A 24,319-nucleotide genomic window follows, 5' to 3' on the forward strand; every position below is an offset into this window, starting at 1 on the left:
TCCCAATGGCCGATCGTTCCAGCCAGCGTGCCATAAAGCTGAGCGCGCGCTCCTCTCCATCCGGGGGAACTGAGTTCTTCCCCTTTGGGGCGCTAGCCCGTTCGCGTCCCCGAGCAAAAAACCTAATCCTCTGCCAAACCAGTTGTCACTAAACCCGGCGGCGCTTGATGGTGTCTTTTTTCCCGTAGCCTATGTCGGTATGTCCTTGCGTGATGGTTACCACTCTCTCGTGCTTGTTCTCTCCCGTTCGGCGATACCGGAAAGCCCTGGAGATCCGGAAGAAATGGTAAGCAAATACCCATGTTTGGGTGTGTGTATGTGTGTGGTACTCTCGGCGTTGTTTTTTTTTTGCGTGCACAGCTCTTGGTTCACAGTGATGCGTTTTTTATGTGTGTGGGTGTGTGTGTGTGTTTCAGCAATGTCTCACAAGAGGCCAAGAGCTTGGGTTCAAAAATGTGGTCCCCTTTAGACACTTCAGTATCTTCCGAACCCGAGCCCGTGGAAGAGCAGCAAAACAACGGGAACGGATGTTTGGGGGAGTGTCGTTCTGGCAGGAATTTCTTCACCGGCTCTCGGTTGGCTGGTTGGTATAAGCCTTTTTCCTGCTCGAGTGTTGCCGGCACAGGGCGCGAAACACAAGTCTTCCGAAAGACAGTTGGCAGTTTTCCGTCGCATTATACGACACCGCTGAGGGTACGAAAGTCAAATCGAACCATTGAACACAGGGTGGGACTCACACAGTTCTAGTTTTCGGTGATCTTAAACCTGCTCCAAGTGGAGGGGGTGTTTTTTTTTAGGAGACACAAAACCTTATTCACATCTTGCTGAAGACACTCTAAAGTCACGAGGTCAGCATATACCGGAACACCGGTGGGGATAGAAATGGGGTGCATATTTGGGTGTTTTGTGCTGTACGTATCGGGTGACTTTGAGTGGAGAGAAAAAAAAACTCCGACACACGCTCAGGTGTGTCGGAAAGTAGTAAGAATAGTACGGCGCACTAACGTCACCGAGTCGTCAGCTACACACCATCGCACTGTCAACTTCTGGGTCATAACGAGTCGAGCTGCTGCTGTGAGCTTAGTACTGCTGCTGGTGGTGGCTTAGTCCCTTGGGAGAGAGTGAGAGAGAGCGCGCGCTTGGGAGCGTTCCCTATTTCTTTCTCGGGCGCACCAATCTTTGGGCAAAGTTGTGCCCTGTTCCCTGGTTGAATCTTGTCATTTCCGTGGCACCTGGATGCCTCCTTCGTGTCATCCCATGCTGCTCGGTGTCGGGAAGACTTCAATTCATTTCGCTCACCTTCTCGACGCTGTTGTGCAAGGCCGTTTCCCCTTGATGGTTGTTTCCCATCAGCTTCGATCAGGCAGCAAGAAATGCTTGCTGCGTCGTACGTTTTCAGATCGTCAAACTCTCACCTCACCCAGTGCCGGTAGCGTCAGATCTGTTGCGCCTACCAGCATCAATGTTTTGCAGTGTTTATTTTTGCAAAGCGACCTGACTCACAATCATCATTACCACCCAGAAACAAAAAAAAATAGGTAGCAAACGAAGAACACTGCAATCGATAAGAAACATGGAGACGGATAGCGAACTGAAAGATAAATTTCCCATGGGCTTTCACTTTTTGAATATAATTGCGAGTGTGCTTGCTGCTCTCCGTCTTCTGCCAACAACGTGCGGCAGTAAGGTAGTCATTGCCGTGTCAATACCGGTCGCTGGATTGGAAGTTTGAGCAAAGTGTGGCAGTGGTGTTCTACACTATCCCAGCGGAATTGCACCATATACATTGGGAAAAAAAAGGTTTCGAAGGAACAGAGAAAATTGTCCAGGGAAATGGCACTCTGGCTTTTCACGAGCTTCCTAATCGAAGTGTGGCGCGTTTCTGCACAGGATGAAACCCGGTATCCGTGGGATTGATTAAGGCTGTGTGAGGTCGGTGAATTCGTAAAGGTGCGATTGCATTTCGGAAAGCTCATAATAGCGATTGATGCATTTCGCGGAAAGTGCAGGAAAGCTTGACTCAAATGCTTCGAAATTTAACGATGTAATATCGATAGTGTTGGACGAGTTTTTCTCGTCATTATAAATATTTGCACAAAGTTGGCAGCTATCTATAAATTTGTACCAAGTTGCTCGAATGTTGGAGGTGCAACAGCAGACGCCATTTCACTAATTACCTCTCAAGCCTTCTGATGACAAAGAAGATAAAAAAAATCATAACAAAAGCTAAATAACTACTGTAATTCCCAATCATTATCCTTAAGATATCTAGTAAATGGTGTGTGCATCCAAGGTCACAAGTGCTTCCGGAGGCTCTAAGAACCTTGTTGAAGCACCCTTGTTGAAGCCATTAGATGCTATTCCCAAAATGGCAAACAGTTTATGTAACAATATTTCACAGTTGATTAACTGAATACTACTTTTTTCTCTATTTATTTAACAGCTGTTGAAACGAATCAAGACAAAAAATCCTTTGATAGGCCATCCATACAGTCAGGCGACTCAGGGGTGGAAAGGCAAGAGGAAACGGAAGTGATTGAACCTAACAATGATGCTTATAATGAGGAAATAATTGATGAAGCAGATGATAATAATGATGCTGAAGAGGATGATGAAGATGATGATGATGATGATGATGATGATGGTGAGATAGACGACGATGAACTGCCCGAAGATGACGACGACGAAGAAGGAGAGCGTATGGGGCTTGACGGCAACGGTCAGGATGTCGATGATGATGAGGATGAGTTCACCTCGGACAGCTTTTGCTCAGGTAAGTGGTTGATTAGCTTTTTGACTTGACTTGAAATCTGTATATATATATTTTTGAAGAAATTTTATACATTTCGGGAGAATAGTATCAACGGGTACACAAAGAAAATGTTCAAAGGAACGTTCAAGAAAGGAAAGTAATTACTTCTCAAGATATCTGTTTGAGTGCACTAGCGCAGTACACACGTACACAAGCCTCGGTTTAATTTCTTCACATATCGGTTCATCTTCTGCACAATGCCGAATGTTTCTGAACCTTATACTGGCTCCCTTGGCTACAGATATCTTCATTGTAAACGTAAAAGAAGTCACTCTCGCTTGTTCGCACCACCCAAAATCACCCTTACCCTCGTGGAAACAAATGCTTCACCTTTGTCGTGCGTGGGCTTGATGGACTTCCATTTCGTAATAAGTACAATGATGATGAGACGGATGATGGATCTAACCCTCGCTGCTAGTGCTGGTTAGATTGTACGTTGCCTTCTACACCGGGCCGGGGGGCTATCCAATTTCTAAAACCAAAAACCGTCAGGGATGTGTATGCGTTTAGGGGATAAGCCGTAACCTATTGCTAGCCGGAATAGAGTGAGCGAGCCTCACCCAAGCTCCTACTCAAGCCAGGATCTTGCCAGGCAAGCGAGTGAGCGGAATGAACTGACAGAAGGGACATTGATGAATAATTAAGTCCGTTGTTTCTGTTCGGTCGGCCCAGTTGTTTGTCGGAACGGAGCCGAAACGGAGCAGTTCTTTCTGAAGCCAAATCTTTCCTCCAACGAGTACAAATCCTACCCTGGAAGTTTTTTGACCCATCAGTCGTCTCTCTCGCGCTCGGTCCACCACCGTCTCCCCTACCCCATTCTATACGTTTGAGAGTGTGATTTACGACCAGAACCGACCTGTGAGTTATGCAAATTTTATCTAAATCGTTTCCTTCTTTCATGCAGCGTCTTTGGTATGGTTTCACATGTCTTGAAGAATGTTTCTGTCCGGACAAGTTCCTTTTCAGTGCAGCCTGTTACTGTGGGACCGGTAGTGGTGTAAGGGTATAATTGTGGGCTAATTTCTTACCAGTTCTTAAGACACATTCACTGCTACTTTGAATGATAACCCGCATTAGTGATGGAAGCATGGAACATCCACTGTTATCATTCCTTGGCTGTAAAGTGTTTTTCAGAGCTTCTGATTTATGTCCTGTTTTGTTGTCTCCCATGTTTATGATACCTACTACAACTCTTATCGCATTTACTTGAAGAAAAACTATTCCCCAAAGGCAATGGACCCTGGGTGGGTTATTCTCTAGCAAGAACACTGTAACGGTGTTGCTCGTAGGATGATCCTACGAAGTTAACATTAGAGTAAATCTTACGGTAGAATGAAAAGCTAAACGTGATTTAACTGCGTCCACGTCTAGAAACTCACACCCTGTTCTTGTCGCTCTTGGACCCGCTCCTAAATTAGTGTGACGTACCCGGGATCCGCTAGTTTAATGGGAATTCCAAATTTGTTCATCAAATATTAAACTGCACCAACCACTAGTGTGCTTCTTTTCTTCGTGAACCTGTGAACGTGTATTCAGGTGCTTCCTGTGAACGGGATTTGTAGATTATTTTCAGTACTTTTAGCGGGCAAGTTCCGTCCGCTATTTTGGTACGCCGCATCAAACCCAGCGGATGATTGTCTCTGGGGAGAAATGTGAAGATAATAAATTATCCAAAAACGATTGAATGTGAATGGCGTGGACGATGTCGTGTTGATGGTGGTGTTGGAGGTTCAGGATCAACCCCACAACTAACCAGCCTACGACTGTTAAATGAGTTCAAAATAGTTCACCCATCTTACCCCGGAAGTTGGGTAGGAGATGATGCTTGATAAAACTTTCATCTCAAGTTCGAAAAGTCGTAAGTGCTGTGTTTGTGTGTGTGTGGGTGCTGAAGAAGTTGTTTCTTCCTTCACTCCTAAACGTCAGGTGAAAAAGTGAGGCAAAGAATCAATGATGTTGTGTATAATTTAAAAGGGAGCCCACATTTAGCTGACAATAAACACCAAAAACAATCACGCACATTTCCGCCAGACTCCAAAAGGACCTAGTAAACTCAAGCAGGGAGAAAAATACTACAACCATCACAATCTCACCTTTGCTCGTGGTGACAAGAAGGACGGAACCCGGAAATCCTACGCTCGTTAACTTTATTTGCACTCCGTTTGGCATCGGTGAAATTGAAAGAGAGAGCGAGCGAATGCAAGCATCAAATGGCAATAGGCGATGATTCGTCTCGTTTGTCTACATTAGGCCGCACCGGTTTACGTTAGGGTGATGGTAAAACAATAGACGACAGCTACACCACACGCTGCTGCTAACGGTCCGAATTCGCTTGTCGGTTTGCCTACATTTAGGCGCAGCGTGATTGCGGTCGTTTGGAGCGAAAGTGCTACGGCGAGATGCGGGATGAGCGAACACCATCACGTACGACGTACCAACAAACCCAACAAAACTCGGGGTATGGGCGAAAGTGACATCAATTATTCAAGGTCGGTTCTCTTTTGGCTTTCTTTGCTTCGTTGGTCCTTATCGTCCTCGGCGCGCCATTGTCGTCGTTAGGATCGGGGTAGTTTTTTTTTGGTGCTAAACGGTGCGGGAGGTCTGACTGACGATGGTTTAGTACCGGGCGATCGAGTTGACACTTCATTTCACCCAAACTGCCCGCATTCGATTTGCGGCACTTGTCTGTGCCTCTGTCCTTACGGCGATGGTGGATGGTGGTAAACTTAAAAAAGTAAAGAGCGAACCAGTAAAACCGATAAAGTAGATGATTGAGTTTAGGGTGTTCTATTGGAACCGAGGATCCCCAACATTCAGCACTTGATTTGTTGATGCACACCGACCGAATGGAAGCAACAGATCCTAAATGACACAGTGTCAGTTGTCCTTATGGTGAGATGTGTATTACAGCGCGTCCGGGACCAAAAAAGGGAATAGAAAAGAATGGCCAAACGCACAATCCTTTCACAACGACAGCTTAAAATTTTCGATTGATAGTTCCGGTGCCTTTGCCGTTGTAGTCCAAAAGCTCGCTCTTTTTTGTTGAGCCTCTCGTTCCAAGCACTGCACTCCACCGGTCCGTAAATTGCGTTTACCGCAACCGCAGTGGCGTGGCGTAAAAGGATGTTCCGGGGAAATGATTTCGCTTTCCGTCCGTACGCGTACGTACTCTCAGTGTTAATATAATTTTAATTTAACGACCTCATGCCGGAGGATAATTTATTTTAACACATTTCCCCAAACGATTGTGCCGAGTTCGAACGCGCTGCCCGGGAACGTACAATGGCGTTGGTGAAGTTCGCTTATCCAAGGCGAGGAGAGAAAAAAAAGCTGAAGCTCATCTGGACCACAGGACACAATAAGCTGAACGGAAGCTGGTTTCAACTGGGTTTGGAGTTTGAAGTTTTTTGGGAACTTTTTCGTTTGGTAGCGTAGATTTATTTTGATTTTGGTGTGCTTAGTAAAATTTGGCAATTAATGAATCCAACAAATTACAATGCAAGAAATGACTAATGTGTGGACGAATAATTCATGATTCCAACGAGATTAACTCAAGTAAGCAAAGCGATAAGAACTCACACAAAGCCTCCCGCAAAATAAAAATGGATCTAGAAATTCGAGAATCAGCACAGCACTTCTCAGAACACACAAATTCCTCCCAGGTCTCGAAAGTGCGCAAGCGGCGTCCATTATTCGACGGTGGGCCTTCGGAAATAAATTATTTTCTACGGGAGGTTTGCACACGTATGCGGGACGGGTTTGGACGAAGGCACACAACGGATACTGCGTCGACGGCCCAAGAATTGTTTCGCACAACAACAGCAACAACAACAGGCTTCGGGGTGATGGGGGAGGTCAGGCCGGGCGTGGTAATATTGAAATCACTCCCATGCTTCAGGTGAAAAGGCACCCAAGAGTGTCGTGGCCGCTCGGAAAGACACCCAGTACGCCGATCCACAAAACCCGAATGGCATATACCGGTATACGCTGCTGTGAGGCGAGGATGAGGTCTCGCCGCTGCCAACTGCTCCTGATGCTGCTGCTGCACTGCGGCACGGGCGAGGTGTAATCGTTGATGGAGAAGCAATAGCATGTAAAAGGGAAGATAAGGCGAAAAGACACACGGCACGAGATTGACGGTGCGTTAACCCACGGGAAGACAGACGGCGTTGGGGGACGGGATAGGGGAGGAAAGAGGACAGGATTACATTACAGCACAAAGGCACACACCGGCAGCGTGTGTGCGGGCAGAAACGCACACGTGTAATGCGGGAGGGCACATTATTGCTTCATCGAAAGGATGCGATGTCGCAATGGTTTGCCTACCTTCAGGGGAATAGCTATCCGACACATTAGGATGGAACGGTAACATTACGCAGCTAAGAAACTGTGGGCAGCACCAAAAAAAGACAACGAAGTCGGTTGAGCTGTGTCCACTTTTTTTATCACTCCTATCCTTTGTTGTTCCCAAAAAATGGTTCCCACTATGACATGGTCAGGTATAATCAAAAACTATTCGTAGCGTAGTTCTCCATTGCTTTAAAATTCTTGCCCCCAAAAGTGCAATAATCGTGAGAGCACATTCTTTTTATGCCGCGAGATTTTGCCCTTGTTCCTAGTGTCTTTCGCCTTGCAATTCTGGAATTCACGGCAAATCTGTCCCTTGGTAGAGGCAGATACTTTTTTCGCTACTTCTCTTTTACCCGCCTTTTGCTTGAGCATGCTCGAGCTGAGAAATCAAAGGTTTAAATTGAATTCTTAATGATGGTCATTTTGTTGCACTGTGTGATAACATTTGCTCCTTGTTTTCTTGGGGAAGTTAAAAAAAACATACTTGATAATTTCATTACCCGGTAAAAAGTTTGCCGGTGTGTGATTTCGGGAATTTCCCCAAGGAGTTGACGCGTAATCTAACCCAGATAGATAAGAGCTGAAGGGTGCATATCGCCATATTCTCGAGATTGGGACACATTCTTGGGGAAGAAAATGTCAATCATTCGCTCTGCTAACTGTCGTTGATCAAACCTTAAGCTTGTGGCTTTCATTTTTATGTTGAACTTACCCTTTTTCTGTCAAACGCAACAAAGATGGCGTTCTTCTGCCATACCTTGGCTCAGGCACACTAAACCAGTGTCCTCGCAACTCTGTCTCAACTGTCAGGAATTGTGTTGCTGAGCGTGTTGAGTGAGGTGTTTTGGGATGGCAAACTATCAAACAGCGCAGCCTGATGGCGATAAATTATTAAACCGTATTTTTGTACACTTTTCGTCACTTGGGTCATGTACTGGCGCTGGATGGACTTTTGGGATGTGCGATGGTGAAACAAATTCCATCCTCTTTTCCCTCTCTCTCTCTCTCCTAACCACTCCTTCCACCCGCCCGGAAAGACAATCACGTCAAAGTTCTTCACCTGCTATGCTGCTGTTCTGTTGCGCCGTAGATGAGGAGCTATCGTGCAAGCAAAATTGGGAAAATTGTTCAAAACTAGGAGTCACCCGTTTTTGAACACATGGGTAGCACCACGTTGGCCTCACTGGTCCTTCGGCTGGAAAAAAAAGACAACACTTCATTTCACACTTTTACCAATATTTTCATTTATTTATCTTTATTGCTCACTGCGGTACCCTTTGGCACTGTGTGTTTCGGGTGGGGAAAAAGAGCCATCCAAAAGGCACTACTTGGTGAGCTTCGAACGTATGTCCCGAGAAGTTTGGTGCGGCTTCGGGAGAGCCCATCAGCATTGGCTAGATGGATGGATGGATGGATGGATGAATTGGGAGCGAATACGATGGAGATCCTTTTGTCCGCACCCGTACCAACTTCTGGCAGAGGCTCCAACACAAATAGAAACCGCTCCTGGTGTGTCTAACTCGGGAGCTTAGAACTGGAGGTGCCACCTGGTAGATTATGGTCGGTGATCAATTGGGTAATAAAAATGATAACTGTGAAGTGTGAGAGATGTATGTGTGGATGTGACCGGTACCGGGGATAGGTACGGTGGATTAGGTTTAGCAAGAAGGTGTCCCTAGCCCTGACGCTTCGGATCGATCGATGCCGGCGTACGGGCTGGCGTTCCGTTTCGCAAAGGTACCCTTGGGAGATATTGAGCCGACGGGTTCTGCCGGGGTGTACCGAGTGCTCCGAGTGTGGTGATCGACGGAAATGAAATCCCGTCGCACAGGTATGGGAGATGCCGTAAGGACATTAATAAGTGTAGTATGTGTGGTGTGCATGTACCACCCCGGGTATGGTATGATTATTTATGTGTCCCATCAGATGCGCCCTGCAATCGATGGAGAGGGTTTTTTGGTGATAAAAAATTTAGACACACATAGAACCGGGGGGCTTCCAAAGTTTTCGTACGTATTGCCTGTGTCAATCGTATGCGTGAATCTCTGCATGAATACGCAATCAATGAAGCTCCCAAGTTAATAAGCAGCAAGATTAGCTTAAGCTCTGCTAGGTTTTTTGTTCATGATGGAAGGACTTGCTCAAATAATTAATTTCGGTTTCGCTTTCGATTTAATATTATTGGAATAAAATAGATTAGGAACTTTAGTAAAGGTGGGTAAAACTTGATCTAAAAACTGTTTCAAATAACATAATCTTTGCCAAAATCTTCATAAATACGCCACGTGAATGATGGCCGGCAAATTGGGATCTTGTTGAACTCTCTAGGAAGACTTTTCCAACTTCCAAGAGCCCAACTGGGGAATCTCTCCTTTGGCAGGACTTTCAATGCCTAATGTCAGTATACGACCATTGCCTTGGTGAGTTTACTAGCCTTACGTTTGGTTCAGTACCTCAAACAAACCATTCTCCTCCTTGTGTTACTTGGCTCCCAACAAACCGATGGAGCTTAACTCCTACACTCCAAACATCGGTCCAAATCCATGGCCCCAACGTGAGCGTATCGTACCAGGACCAAGAAGTCCCCGGGGGAAAATAATTTCTTGATGTAACTGAACGTATTTCTTTGGCTTTTTCGGTGTAGAAGACACACACGGTCATGCGTTTAGGGAAGGAAGGTGTACGAGAGAAAGCTTGAGAAAGAGATGGAGAGAATCGTAAAGAAATTCTATGAGGAGGGGTATAGAATCCAGCATGTAACATGTAGCATGCTTGAGGAACGTCCGTTCAAATGCTTAGGCTTGTGGTCGGCAAAGCAATGACGATCAGTGTCTTATGCCAACCGAAACCCGAGTCGAGTAATCCCAATTCGGAGAGGGGTTTTTGCATGCATTATCACCCTAGGAGGGAGGTTTGGCCGACTGAGAGCCGGTGACAAGAAAAGCGGCGTTTGTTCGGCTGGTCGTTAGCATCTTTGCATAAGCACATACTTTACGGGAGTTTTTGGCGCGCTTGTAAATTGGGTTTGAAGCATGAATCTTTCGCGAGTTACATTCAGGCGATGGGTTGTGTAGCTAGAAGGTAATTAGCACGAAAATATCTTCATTCTTGAGGGTCCGTCTACCTCGGGGACGCTATTTGATGTTAAGAATTTCCCAACTATTTTCCGATATCCAATTCCTAAAGGTATAAATCACCACACATTGTGCAGTGTGCGAGAATATCCCGGGACGCAATGGAATATAAATTCCAATGCTCCTTAGGAGAACCTGTCACGCTACTACTCCCGCTAGCAGAACGTGTGTAATGAACAATTTTAATATCAAATTTCACACTACTGGAATTTTTGGAACGGCTTTTTGTTTGTTTGGAGAGCTTTCAATTCTCCCTTAGTTTCGCGTAATATCCAAGAAACACGGAAGAAACGCAGAAGAAACAGGTCAGAAACAGTTCGGCCGGTTTTGCTAGGTTCTATCTTCAAAAACTATCACATTACCGGGGGTTTTTTTATCCAATCTTTACCGACTTCATTCACTCACGACTGAATGTGTCTCACGCCGAGGGAGACTGCGCGAATACGTAGGCATCTCCCGTGGCGACTTCATTCATGGTTAAATCTCTGTTCCGTATCCTTGTTTTTGTTTTACAATTTTTTCTCTCTATCGCTTCCATTCGCTGATCGTTTTGTTTTTGTTTTTGCGGATTAAAGTGTACGGATTTATGCTGAGAAACGCACTTTTTGTTGCTGTCTCCCCTTGGTTGTTTCTTTAGCACACCTTCTGGTTGTGGTAATCGAAGGATAAAGCAGCGTAGCAATTACGCAAATAGAGGCTCACATTACAACAGCGCACCACACTTCAACACACGGTGAAGGTGGATTCATGGCTTTCATACTAAAGGACACGCCCGGAACGTGTGTCCGGAGGGAAAACTATTGTAGTTTCGATTGAACCTTCGCCCTTTGTGAACCCCGGGCGTCTTCTGACGTGTGTATGATGTTTGTTGCTCCCCTCATAAAACTATTGCCACCTAAGGGCCCAATGCAACACCTCGAAAAAGAGCAGGGAACAAAGCAAAACACGGGCTGTTTGTTCGAGATTGACAAAAGGTACGGATTGAAGTGTGCACGTTAAGGATTGTTAAGGAGGACGTTAAGAATCGCCCTGAAATGAGGCGGTTTGTTTTGTTGCGTTTGTGAGGCTTTTGGTACCAAACATTACAACACTCGATTGAAAAAAACGGGGCGTTGTTTGGTTTGACTGAACGAGGTAATTTTTTGAGGGGGTTTAAAAAAAAATTATCTAGTTTCTTCTGAATAATCAGCTAGTAAAATGTTTATACGACAGGACCGGAGTTTCAAATGCCATTCGGACCGTTCTCCTGTAGTTAAGACTGATCATCCAACTGCCATGCGATTGGCTGGAGCGACCTAACAGATGATTGAAAACAGTTTATGGCTGGCATTTACCTTCTACACCAATCCACAAATTATTATAGTGGTCATCCTCGGTTTGAACAGGTGGCTAAGCTGCTTATTGTCTTTGAAGGGGTTTCTTCGTGGACGGGATATGTCATCATAGTCCAATGCATTGTAATTATTGGTTTAAATAAAATTTTCTCTCTCAACACCCATAACCGATATCGCTGGATGTCAGTCCAGCTTTAGTCTCAATTAAATGTAAACAGAGCCTTTGTGAGAAATCTTTTAATATTTTTTTTGTTCTATATTACTTTTGCTTCTTACTAGAGCGCTTTTCTTGATAATCTGACGCAAATTTCTCGCAATAAACCAGTTAAACAAACCTCGTACGGTTTATTCCAACGAAGATCAGGCCTTCTCGTTAAGACAGTAAGGTCTATCTTAGGGGACACATTTGCTTTGTGTGTTCGCTTCTGTAATGCACGCAACGCTCCTTCATCGTGTCCTTGCTTTCGTGCTATGTTGGGTGCCAAGTTTACCAGCACCCTTAGACATTTTCCTTCTTTTTTGTTGTACGCCCATTGTTTCCTTCGTACATATTACTCTATTCAGACGATTGTCTATTATTGTTGTATCGTTCGTAATAGAAAAGGCAATAAAAAACCCGCACAAACACATCAGCCTGCGCTTGTATGTGTGTGCGTGTTTTGCCGAAAGACGCAGATAACATCCCACAATCGATATTCTTATAATCTTCCTAACCCGGCACCCGGTATGAACTTTCCCGTTTCTTGGCTCTCCAGGGCCTAGTGGAACTTCTTCACCTTTCACCATCCCGGGTTATCCTCGCGCCAAATCACCGACAGCACTACACCCCCCCTGCCCTCTTATCAGACTTCACTCTCGGGGGAGTAATTGAATTGTTCCTCTGTGTCCCATCAGGGGCTCCAAAAGTACCCCAAAAGGATACATAGAAATTGAAATGACTTTTCTTCGCCATTCATTCGCACACACTGTCTCTCGCATGTGTACGCCTGGTACGCGCCGTTGCTGGCCGGCCGCTCGCTGCAAGGGACACATAAAAGCCATTTCACTCGCACGATGATACTGCTGGGAGAATGAGGAATGAGGGGTGAGGATTTTGGGTTTTATTTGGTTGTGACTCCGGCCGAATGGGTAGATCTTGGGAGTAGAAGCATCCGACGCAGTCGTACGAGCAGTTTGGAGCTTTTCCGATATTTATTACAGTGCTCCGAAACTGATGGTGTTGTTTGTGGGTGAGCGAGGTAGAAAGGCATCCAGGAGGGGGTGCAAAGTAAATCTACATCTTATTTTAGTTTGCATCTTTTTATTTGCAACCCTGTTTGGATCGTCGAATCTATTAGATATTCTAATAATTATACAAACAAAAACCCTAGAAATTAATTTTCATTTCTTCATCTCGCCAACCTGTTCGTGAAGTTCAATATTACTTCTCGAGACAAACTTGAAAATGAATTATTTCGGTGTTGAATGAATGAAATTGTCGCACGCGTCACACGTTCCATCATCAAGTCACCTAGACTTCACCACACGGACGAACTTTCATTCTTCTAGCCCAAAGCTTAGTGCCTATGTGCTCAGTGATGCTGTGCTTTAGGTGAAAATTAAACTCTTGCAACTGTGGAAGCAAATGTACTTTTGATGTGTCATGTGTCCGCAAGTCTAGAGCATACACACAATCCCGCACGAAGCAACCACACTGTTTACGTTGGTGTTTAAGTTTCTTTTTCTCCTATTTTTACACCCCTCAAAAACCAGACCGGGGAGGCTTTTATTAGGGCAAGGGATGCTGCTCTCGATGAACAGCCGGAGAGATTGGAGAGGACAAGTTGTAGTAATATATTTATGAATATATTCCCAATAGAAACATTCAGCAGAAGCCTCTTCGCCAGCCACACATCTCCGCTCTGTGTGTGCGAGTGTGCAATTGCGCGAGCTTGTAGGCGACGTCCGGAGAGCCAGGGACAAACACGTCCGGGGTGTGTGTGTGGGCCGTTGTTGAATCGGATTGAGTTGTGTATTTGTGTGTGCTTGCAGCGTCCACTGGGTGCTGTTCCGAAAATGGGAGCCAACGGTAGGGGGTTATTGGGGCGCTGCTGGGGAAGGTTGCTGTTGTAGCGTGCAAAGTACTCTTTGGTACGTGTGCGGTGGCCACACACCCGTAGTGTTGGGAAGGCGCAAAAATTATGGCAAACTTTTATTAACAACCTTCGAGAGGTCATACCCCATATACCGGTGGTAGTGGTGGTCGTAGGATTTTGTTTCAGATTTTGACCGATCCCTGGAGTTGTGAAGTTTGGGAAAGGGGTTTCGGAACAAAATCACCACAGCCACAGCATATGAGCGGGGTAGCAAAGGGGTAATTGAAGCAGCAGGTTACAGGGTCACCTAGAATGTCTCAGGATAGGAATTGACTTTTGGGCTTCTTTTGGGCTGTGTGTACATGTTCCGTTCCAAGTTGCTGGTGCATTGTCTGGTAGAGAGGGCAGCTATGGAGGATTAAACGAAAAAGGTGTTAAATGGGGAAATTTTGAAGTCAAATTTTCGGCAGTAGGTGGAATGAACAGTTACTAGAGGGTAAATTTAAGTCTTTTTTTAGGATTAGAGAATTTTTTTTAGGTTAATACGAGTGACATATTAGGCCATGAATGCCGCATGATGAATCAATAGTCTCACTAACTCATCGAACATGTTGAATAGCCTCTACTTTGGAGGACAAATATATGGAGCTGGACCATTACACATATGTGTTTGATCTTTCTCTTGCTTTGCTTCTCAAACACATATCTGCTGTAGCCTAAGATAAATGAGTCCCTGTGATAGTAAATCTGTTATGTAAAAACAAAATCATGCTATTTGAAATGAAAATCTCTCTAAATAACTTTTCAACTCACCATGGTCACCTTCAGTCGATACATTTTCGACAAAAGGGAATCGTTCGTGTCAGACGAATTATTTTTCGATACTTGGCTTGCGCTCTGCTTTTTCATCTTCTTGGTTCACGTGAAATCTCAAGCGAATGGATTGCAAGTTTGTACTGCTGGATTACTGAGCTGTTAATAACTCCTTTACTTTGTGTAGTATTTGTGTATATCATATTTTTGGTACCATTTCTCGCACCTATTCTCCCTTTTTAATCTAAATCCAATGTTTAAAATTTAATCTAAAAAACGTGCTACATTTATTTTGCATGATTGGTTAACTGCATTGAGTGCTGTTGGTCGATTTCTCCTAAACGTTTACAGTGTCCGATTGTTACCGATCATACACCATGATACTGTATCACCACCATTTGCCAAAACTAATGATTCCGAATCGTTGTGGAATGCTTTGGAATGATTTTGATTATTGTTACCAATTTAAATACATGTACCTAAACCTAGCTCACTTCCACCACCGCAAGAGGTGCGTCTAATTGATTTGTGTGTTGTGCGTAAGGCCCAGGGCAATCGATGGGCGAACGTGTCGGCATGTCTTACAAGAACCGATTGTGTTGGACCACTCGGAATCTCGGATTCGAATAGTCCGGTAGGATGCGCACATAAAACGTGCCGCAGCCGGTGGTAGCGTTTAAAGTTTGCCGACCCATTTGCAATGGCACATTAGTTGGACGCTAGACTCGGGTATTGCTCCAAACGTAGGATTAAATACTTTTTGGAACGAGTAGCTGAGTGTGGTGCGTGATATAGGGAGAATGTGCAAACAAATTCCATTCTAGCGTCGAGATGAATTAAGCAGGAACTAATTCTAGCTGATGAGTTCCTGCTGTAAAGAAACAATTTTAAAGAGTACAGTTAAAGAGTTGTTAACTAGGTTGCGAAATTGCAAATATTTGGTGTTGGTTAAGAAAGAAAGTGTTTGATAAATACGAGCTATAAAGGTGTATTAGACTTTCTTGTAGTATAATATATAATCCTTGCCCTCAACCAAGCATTTCACCAGATATGCAATAAACTCTATATCAAATTCTGTCTATTTTTATCAAGCACAACCAACCATCAGCGCTGTGGTCTCTTGCAGCGTCAATTATACTAATCACGTTGATAACATTTAAATGACCTTGCGAAAATGTCATTCTAGGCTGGTGCTTAATGGTCTATTTCTTACAAGCAAGCAACATTGCAGCACGTACCATTCCCAGAAGCAATCATTGGAGCTACAGGGTGAAGAACATGCCATAATGTTCTGTACGACCTGTTCCATACGCAAACCTGCTGCGGGAGTCTGGCTTCGCGAGTCTGGCGCCTACATTGCGCCCTGAATGGGCGTTTTTCAACGGTTCGGTTCTTTTGCTTTCGCGAATTTTGCTTTCTTACAGACGTTAAGCTGATGTTTCGTTTCCCAGAACCCGGTGATATTTGGATGAGAACGTGTGTTTTTTGCTACAAAAAGCAGCCAAGCTTGTTGGTTCAAAGGAAGCTTAAATTATTTCAAATCAATTCCTATCAAACGAGAGTACAGTTGCTTAGACAATGATAAAAGGTCACTATTACTGTTCCTAGTAAACATTTCCTAGCTACTGGTAGCTCTTGTGGGGATACCTTTATTGTTACCTACTCCCACCCAAGAATCCTCACCCTCCTAAAGTGTGATTTTATTGAATAAAGTCATAAAAAAGCCTCCCCATCTTGCTGCGGACGTGTGGACACTGTGCGCTAGTTGTTGGTCACTATTACTGTTCCTAGTAGTGTTTGGTGGGTTTTATGGCTCGCTCAACCCTCACACGCTACACATGCTCATCCATTTGTGGGTCGTTTACGTTGTTGACCTGTGTTGGAATGACGTTGGAAGCTGGAGTCGGTAGAGGAGGCAAGGTCAAGCCGTTGTTAGGTGAGTTGCGGTTGATGTACAACGCTGAACCATCATAAAATATGAATTACAACATACCGTCGTGTAGTGATGATGCTGATATGTTGATGATAAAGGCTGATGATGATTACAGCCAAAAACGACAGAATTATAGCCGAAGGTGGGACACTGTAGTGGATAGAGTTCAGTGCTGTGAGTCGTCCGGTGTTCTTGTAGGAAGTTGCCTTCAACAAAAAAGGCTTCTTTCATTATTTACGCTACTTTAGACTAGTGACTCCAACAACCAAATATTTACTAATAATTGAATGAAGAAATGAACCCATTTTTAAAAACACTCACTCAATTGATCAAGTGCCCGGGAAGGCTCTTCACCGATATCAACCCACCAACCTTTCGCAATTGTTTTAATACGTTTTACGGTGAATAAACGTGCGCGCATAATTTCCTCGTAATCGCGTGTGGTAAATGTTGTGTTGTGCTCTCCGCTGTTCCCCACACCGCTGTTTATGTTCTCGTCCGGGTGCGACCACACGATGACTTGTGGATGGGGAGGGGCTGGGATGCAAGGTACGATTGTTGCTTGTTTTATGGAGCACATAAAACGGACTCGCTACTCGTTTCCTCCCCATTCCACGGCGTATGAGATGGGATTAATGCTTCTTTTTTTTGGTTGGATTTTAGTTCGTTGTCTTGACATTTGTTGATGGCTTACTTTGGTCCATGGTTCTCTGTCTCTCCGTACGTCAGAACGCGATAAATGCAAAGGGAAGATGCGACCAGAGCGAACGTTGTAATGGGTTCGACGTTCGACGCGTATATGTACCCGTAACCATTAGAGAGGGTTCAGCAGAGCACCGCACCGGGAAAGGTGTTGAAAATTGTTTTATGTTACCAGGGAAAAATGGATGACGGGGAAAAATTCTCGTAAAAGATTATGAAATCATCTTCAGCCTACGTTTGAGTGCTTGTTTTTTGGGGGATTTGACGAGATGATCTTGATGTGGCTGTGGAGATGTTTGATTGTTCGATAAGGCTATGTGTAACAGTCTCATTTGAAGACATGTCTTTCTGAACGTAGATGGGAGAGTAAACTTGAAGATTAAGGAACAAAATTTACAAATTATTTTACCAAAATAAGTAGATGCTTTTGATACAAAATAAGAGGGTTATAATATGTAATTATAAAATTTTATAATATTTTTTATAGTAACTCATTTCCTTTTTAACTTTTCCTTTTAAATTTCCGTAAAATAGTAAACAAAATATTCCTTATTAATTATTTTAGTACTAGTTTTAAAGAAGGAGTAATAGCTCAAAACAATTCTACCATAAAAGCATGCGTTCGTCTTCTGTCGGTCGCTTAAATTCTTCTCACTCTAAGCAAATCTGCAACTCTTCAAGCCAAGCTGTTGCATCACTTCTATCGGAGCAGTCCCTTTTTCACTCCATCTCCATCAGATGCTTGGTGGTGGTCATCCATAGCTGCTCGTTTGATCCCACAACCCCTATCACCTTTTGAGCGGGTCCCCACCAAGGGTGGCACGATGGTAAAGTTCGTGGTAAATGCAGTTACATCTTCATCCATACAGGCACGGATTCCTTTACTCTATATCTCTCTCTCTTTCTCTCCCTCTCTCTCTCTCTCTCTTCTACTACTTTCTGTCTCATGTTTTGCTCGGGAAGAGGATTTTATTTATGAGTGATGATTTGTTGGAATTATGCCGCGCACTGTTGGGCGACAGACGGGGTATTGCCACCGGTTCGTCTCTTACGCTCGTAACTAAGTACTTGGGCCGTTGTGCCGTCGTTAGGTTTTGCCCGACGACTCGTTTGATGCCAAGCGCGTACTGACGTTGACGTGTTTTTCGTGTTGATTTATATGGTTCAGATTTTATGCACAACTGCTGCTGGTGGTGCGAATAATGGTGCCAAGATGGATCGTTGCATAAAGCACCGAGTACAGAGAACCAGAGTACGGAGGGTAACAGCAAGTTGGACTGTGTTTCTTCACTTCTTTCGGCATAATTTGGTAAAGCTTCCATCGAATGCACTTGGTTTTTGGGGATACTTATTTGCTATTGCAATAAAATGTGTCTTTTCACTTGTGGCACATCAAGACAACTTTTATAGTGGACGCGAAGTGCATTAGGTTGATTAGAAAATATTTCTAGAGTGAAAGCACTTAATAACAAAGTTAATAACATAATCTGATCTCTCTTCCAAAGAATCCACACGCTTTATGAATGTTGGAGAGCACACGAAAACCCGTTGCACAAATGTCCTACAAAAGGACGGATTATTAATGCGATCATCGCCACCATGGGACCAGGTACTGGATGACGGGTTTCAAGCAAACGGAAACTGCATTCAAAGTGTACCATAACCGTAAGCTTAAGTGCGCCTGTATGCAAAAACCAGATCATCATCTAGATGTCGTATGCAGTGTGCCGTTTTCAGGAACCCAAGTCAGGTATTTGATGCTGAGCAGCGTGTGTGTGTGCCTTGATGCCGCAAGTTGATTATGACGTTTTTCTTTACTACACTACGGACGGTGTCGCACCCTTTAGACTTGCTTTTGTCGGTGCATGGAGAATTTATATTGACGGTACGCGTGGAGGATCCCTCACGGACCAGTTAGTGGTTGCGCACCAAAGTAATAAAATGCTTAGATGATAAGCATCTAAACGGGAAGGGAATGTCTGGTAGCAGGAAAATTATTTATCAATGATTAAATACTTTTGGAAATTCTAGTGCCTTTTGTTATAGCTATTACGTGTAAAGTGTCCAAACAACACAAAACATATACAAAGCACTTATTTTTCGGATGCTTAAGAAAATTGAACAATAATTTTTAAGCTTTTTACAGTCTTAAAGATTGAAATTTTCACAATCTTGTTTAGCACTGGCATTGAAAAAAATATCTGTCTTACCACTAACTGTCTTACCGATAGTAAAGAATCAAAAGCTTTTTTTTGTGGAACTTAAAACTGATTAAATTATCCAGAAATGTTAGATCTTTTAAATGGTGCTAATATTCACCTTGGCACTCTAATATCTAAAACGACAAAGAGATGAACCCGTAACGTCTTTTAATGACGATTCCAATTGAAGCAAGTGCTTACGAGCAGCGCGTGATTAGAATTAGTTTTTTCCAACACTCACGTCCGCTCGCTGAACCAAGTCGCCTCGTTTGCGTATTGCGCACGCCACAGTTCAAAGGACGCACGTAGAAAACGGGAACGAAAACCGCAAAAGGCCACCAACCAACCAGACAGACGAGTGAGCGGTTACGCTGGTCATGAGCCGTTCGTTTGCTTTTCGCGCTCGGCACAACCATCAGCAGCACGTGCGCGTGGCTAAATTATCTTCACCACTTCTGCTGCTTGTGCGCTTGCTTCCCAGCACCGACATCGATTCAAGTAGCCGACGTGAACATCTTTTCCTTGATTTACTTGAACCCTGCCGCGTTCCGTTCCAATCGGTTTGATTTCATTTCCAAATAGCCGTTGCATTTCACTCCGATCGCACCAAATCGATCAATTTCGTTGAACCCAGCAGTACCATTCGTTGCAGCCGTTCGCACTTCCAGCTGCTTAATTTTCAACATTTTCAATCGAGCACCACCATCAGCACCATCCACCCCGGCCTCGTGACGGGAGTTGATTTGTTCTTTTTTTTTATTCCACGGAAGCGAATCTTGTTGATGAAGATGTTGTCGCAGCTGAAGACAAGGTGTGTGTGTGTGTGTGTTTGGTCGTGATGTGGTTTATTACTGTGACTTTACCCCCAGCATTACACCACAGCACAGCAGGATCGGTGCTCCTGTCACACCTGTCGGTTGGAATCAATAAAGAGCCACAAGAGAGACCTCCAACAAGGGTGGAACAAATAAGACGAAAATGTAGCGTAGCAGAGGCGCAACAGATTGGAATTGCTGTAGGATTCTAAAAGTGGACAGATGCTTTGCGATTCGTTGGGAGTAAAATTGACATTTTCTTTCTATACCTATAGAATGAACGGATTTTAAGAGCCTATCCTGGCATCAAATTGATATCGATTGATCTATACGATCATAAGATCAAATTTATATTAAAGACCGCTTAGATAAGATAATGTTGCTTTTAAGAACTGAGTGCTGTAATATTACAGCATGGGTAAATTAAGTCAAACATGCCTGAACATGCATGCAAACATGCAAACAAGAGGAAGAAGTTATTGGGTCATATGAGTAAACGCTATAAAAAAAACCATAAAAAGAAGGTTAATACTAAGGATCGCTCTTGAGCTTTCGGATTGTTGGACTCTACATCTACTTCGAGAAACTTTAGCTTGCCATTCGTACTGTCTTTCGTAGATCTCGTTTTACCCGTATTCAGTTCACAGCCAGTCCTAGGACCTCTATATTATCATTCTCGTACTGGTTAAAGATTTTGCTAAGATAAATTTATTATTATTTGGAATCTTATAGCTCTTTTTCCTCCTGCTCCTGACATATGTTTATAAAGAAACTTAGTAGAATTTTTATCGATTTATCCTAACGTTCACCTCATCAATACTAGGAACTCAACTGTGATTGACTATTAAAATTTAAGATTAATGTAAACTAACTTTAAAGCAGGTATTGCTCCAATATAATGTTAATGCTCTCCGATCAAGATCACACATTCGCAATCATGTCGATCGTGTCCGGTTCGGTCATTTGCACCGAAAACCCTCAAATACAACGGTATCAAACTGGAGCACATGTCCTCGCTACAACGAAAGACACAAAGCGACGAACCCCAGCAACGGTGCAGATCGGACATCTTCCGGAGTCGTTTGATGTTTGATGCTTGTTTTTTCTCTCTCTTTCTCTCTTAAGCTCCGATATTTCAGCTTCTCTATCTCCTTCAACGGATCAGCATGTTTTATGGTCATTATTGTTCGGATGCAAGGGCGGACAAATTGTGAACAATGTTTTGCTTTCGGGGACAGTTTCATCTAGCGTGATGGTTCGGTGTTGTCCTCGTTTGTTTGTTCCACAGCGCATTTATGTTAGCTGTTTATGACTTTTCTGAACTATTTGAAATCTCCTCTAGAAGGAACTCTTTGCCCCGAAATGAAATGTGTTGTACGCGATAGTTACCGATTCATTTTTCGCTTGTGAAAAGTTGTTATTAGCTTGTCTTTAAACAGCTTGCTGTGCTCAATGAAGAATGCTATGAAATGTGTTAAAAGGCTTTAAATTTTTTTTTTCTTTAAAAAAAGACCTCAAGAATCCGACCATTTTCTTCTCAGTTCAGCTCATTCTACAGACAGATTATCGTAGCAAAGCGGTACAAAAGCTCACTTACACAGTGACTTTCTTCTGCAGTTATCGTTTCTGAGCATATTTATCAGGCCGGGGCCTGTTCCCTTTCTTCAGTGCAACAATAATAATTGTATCAAAACTGTGCACCGTGTTGTCATGTGGCGCGGGATTAAAACGCAAAACATCATGCTATCGAAACGATGACATTTCTTCACGTCAGTGCCCTTGTGCACGGTTCGGGGTTCGGCCTCCGCTTAATCGTTACCCTTTGTTGCGATGCAAACCACCAAGAAGAAAGGACACACTCCCCCCCCCCCCCCCCCCCCTTCCATCCTCGCTGGCATTCCAAGGGCTCATTCCTGTTGGCTCGTGTCATACGCCGCCATTTGTGCACCGTTGGCACGCAGCATTATCTCTGTCGCATCGGCATGACGAAAAGATAGGTTACGCCCGGGGGACAATTTTTCGTTTCGTGAAAACTCGTTCATATCTTCCGCTCCTTCCTCCTTGGTCCTCCTCCCAGCAGGAAGTTGTGGTACGGGCAGAATTTTCATCCCCTCCCAAACTAACGTGATTGTGGAGCGGTTTGCTCTTTTGTTTTTTGGACCCTCCCGCCCCACTTTACGCTTGCATTTGACAGATTGCATGATGTATATTTGGCTTTCTTAAATTTATCTGGTGCCATTGTTTGACCTCGGTGCGAACGTTAAACTTTGCTGCACAACTGTCAGCTCGGTACCGTTCGTTCGTTCCATCATTACATGGTTTTTTTTGTTGTTGCTTGGATTAAGTTCTTCCCTGTGTTTTTTGTCTAATAACAAAAGGTCAGCACAGCAATCTTGGTAGTTCTGGTAGCAGAAAGGAAAAAAGACAGGCGCGAAAAAACGGTAAAATGACCAAAACTTTTGCTCATTTGTTTCGAAGCTCAAAGGTAAAAGGGGTTAAAACAATAGTTCGAAACACGCGTCACATAAAGCAAAAGGCTGCAGTCGTTTAACAAGAACCGGTAGCTTTTCCATTTGCTTTCATTACAATTTTCCAGTGCAGTAATTAATTGTTCCATTTCTTTAACGTTTGTTTTTTTTCTTTAAAATAAAAGCAAAGTCAGCACATAATAGGACAAAAGTGTTAGAAGAATATAACAGCTTATACCGGTTGGGCTTAAAGTGTATCATCTGATAAACAAAAAGAAACAGGAAAGATACTGCAGGCAATCAAATGACAATTAGTTATTCAAGCCATTTGAAAATTCCCAAAAAAAAGGCTCAAGTTGGCTAGGACTTGAGCCAGATTACTGGTAACTCTGAAGAAAAAAAGGCCAGACATACTTTTCACTGGCTAGATCACTGTTGTGATCTAGGCTTCCACTGTATATAATTTTTCTACTCTAGAAGAGCCAGAATCTGATAAATATTTGCCAGATCACATCTGGTTGAGACGAAGTGTGACTAAATTCCTGTCGTTGTTTAAGGCTCGGATTGAGCAGGCGATACGAACAAATCGTAGCGCAAAGATCTTTCAATGTTCGACTTACTAGGTCACACCGTGACCGTGATTATATTTTTTTCTTGGTTTGTATCACATGCATTTCTAACGTCTTGTCCTGCGCTAAGGTCGATTTTTAAATAATTCATCTGGAAGCTGTTGCACAGTTTTTGTTTATTTTTTAAAATATTTTTGTAAGCAATACGGCCTGGCCGTCCCTGATGAATAAAAAAAAAATATATATTTTTGTAGGATTTTTATGGACAACAATGAACAACACATTTGATTTTTTTTATTAGCATTTTTGTAGCAGTTTTCATACGTAAACTAATGAAACAGCTTCCTGGATGATGACTAATGCTCTTCAAAGCAAACATTTCCTTAACCAAACAACTAACAGGAAGCATTAAAGTAAAGGATAACCGGTTCACTCACTTCACCTGAGATCAACTTGTTCACACCTCGTTACATTGTAATATTCGGAAGCAGGTGTGATGAGCAGCGTGTCAAATAGAAACTCGTTATACGGGCGTCCATTTGTTTGGCTCTTCAAATAAATCTCCACGTGAGAAAAAGCCCCTTTTACCCCGATTAGCCTCTTCCAATTCTCGACCACTTCCGGTTTTACTGGCATTCGTTGACTCCAACCAGATTTCAAGAGGTCCCCAACAATGGTGCTGAAAGCTAAGAGGTTTTTCTTCTTTAAGACGATCAACCCTGACACTGGGTTCTCGTACACGAGCGCGCGTGTGTGTGTGTGTTTAATCCAAAAAATCAAACCGAACTATCGATTTGTAGTGGATTAATTGATTCATCACAAGAGAGTGGTCCTCGCACCGCGGCACACACTGCTGTGGAGTTTTAATTCCTTCGCTTTCCACCTTTATTTATTCCACTTTGCTTCGTTGGCTGCGAAAGATCAACTGCACTGCGATCGCACTACACCTAAAGGAAGAAATCATGAATGAATTGTTGTGTTTCTTGTCTACTCACCAAATAGACTCGGCGTTTTTGCTCTCCAAACCTTTTAAACTTTCGGGAGTTTTTTGTTTGTTTCATGGTACTGTACCAGCACCTGTACCGATGTGTGTTCCCATTTTTTCTTGTAAAG

General features: G+C 43.5%; 3 protein-coding genes across 4 annotated transcripts in view; 2 read left to right on the forward strand and 1 right to left on the reverse strand.

Moving 5' to 3' along the window:
- Nucleotides 1-24,319, reverse strand: part of LOC126568629 (protein anon-73B1) — a 793,767-nt gene that overhangs the window by 577,203 nt on the left and 192,245 nt on the right. The window lies entirely within an intron of this gene.
- LOC126568418 (uncharacterized) overlaps nt 1-24,319 on the forward strand; it is a 366,923-nt gene that overhangs the window by 132,265 nt on the left and 210,339 nt on the right. The window lies entirely within an intron of this gene.
- The window catches only part of LOC126567733 (zinc finger protein 423 homolog), a 73,796-nt gene that overhangs the window by 20,741 nt on the left and 28,736 nt on the right, over nt 1-24,319 (forward strand). Inside the window, exon 3 of the mRNA XM_050224001.1 lies at nt 2,444-2,773. Coding sequence (XP_050079958.1) covers nt 2,444-2,773 — 330 coding nt within the window. The remainder of the gene's footprint in view (nt 1-2,443; nt 2,774-24,319) is intronic.

Source organism: Anopheles maculipalpis, chromosome 2RL (assembly GCF_943734695.1).
Source record: "Anopheles maculipalpis chromosome 2RL, idAnoMacuDA_375_x, whole genome shotgun sequence".
Taxonomy (NCBI): domain Eukaryota; kingdom Metazoa; phylum Arthropoda; class Insecta; order Diptera; family Culicidae; genus Anopheles; species Anopheles maculipalpis.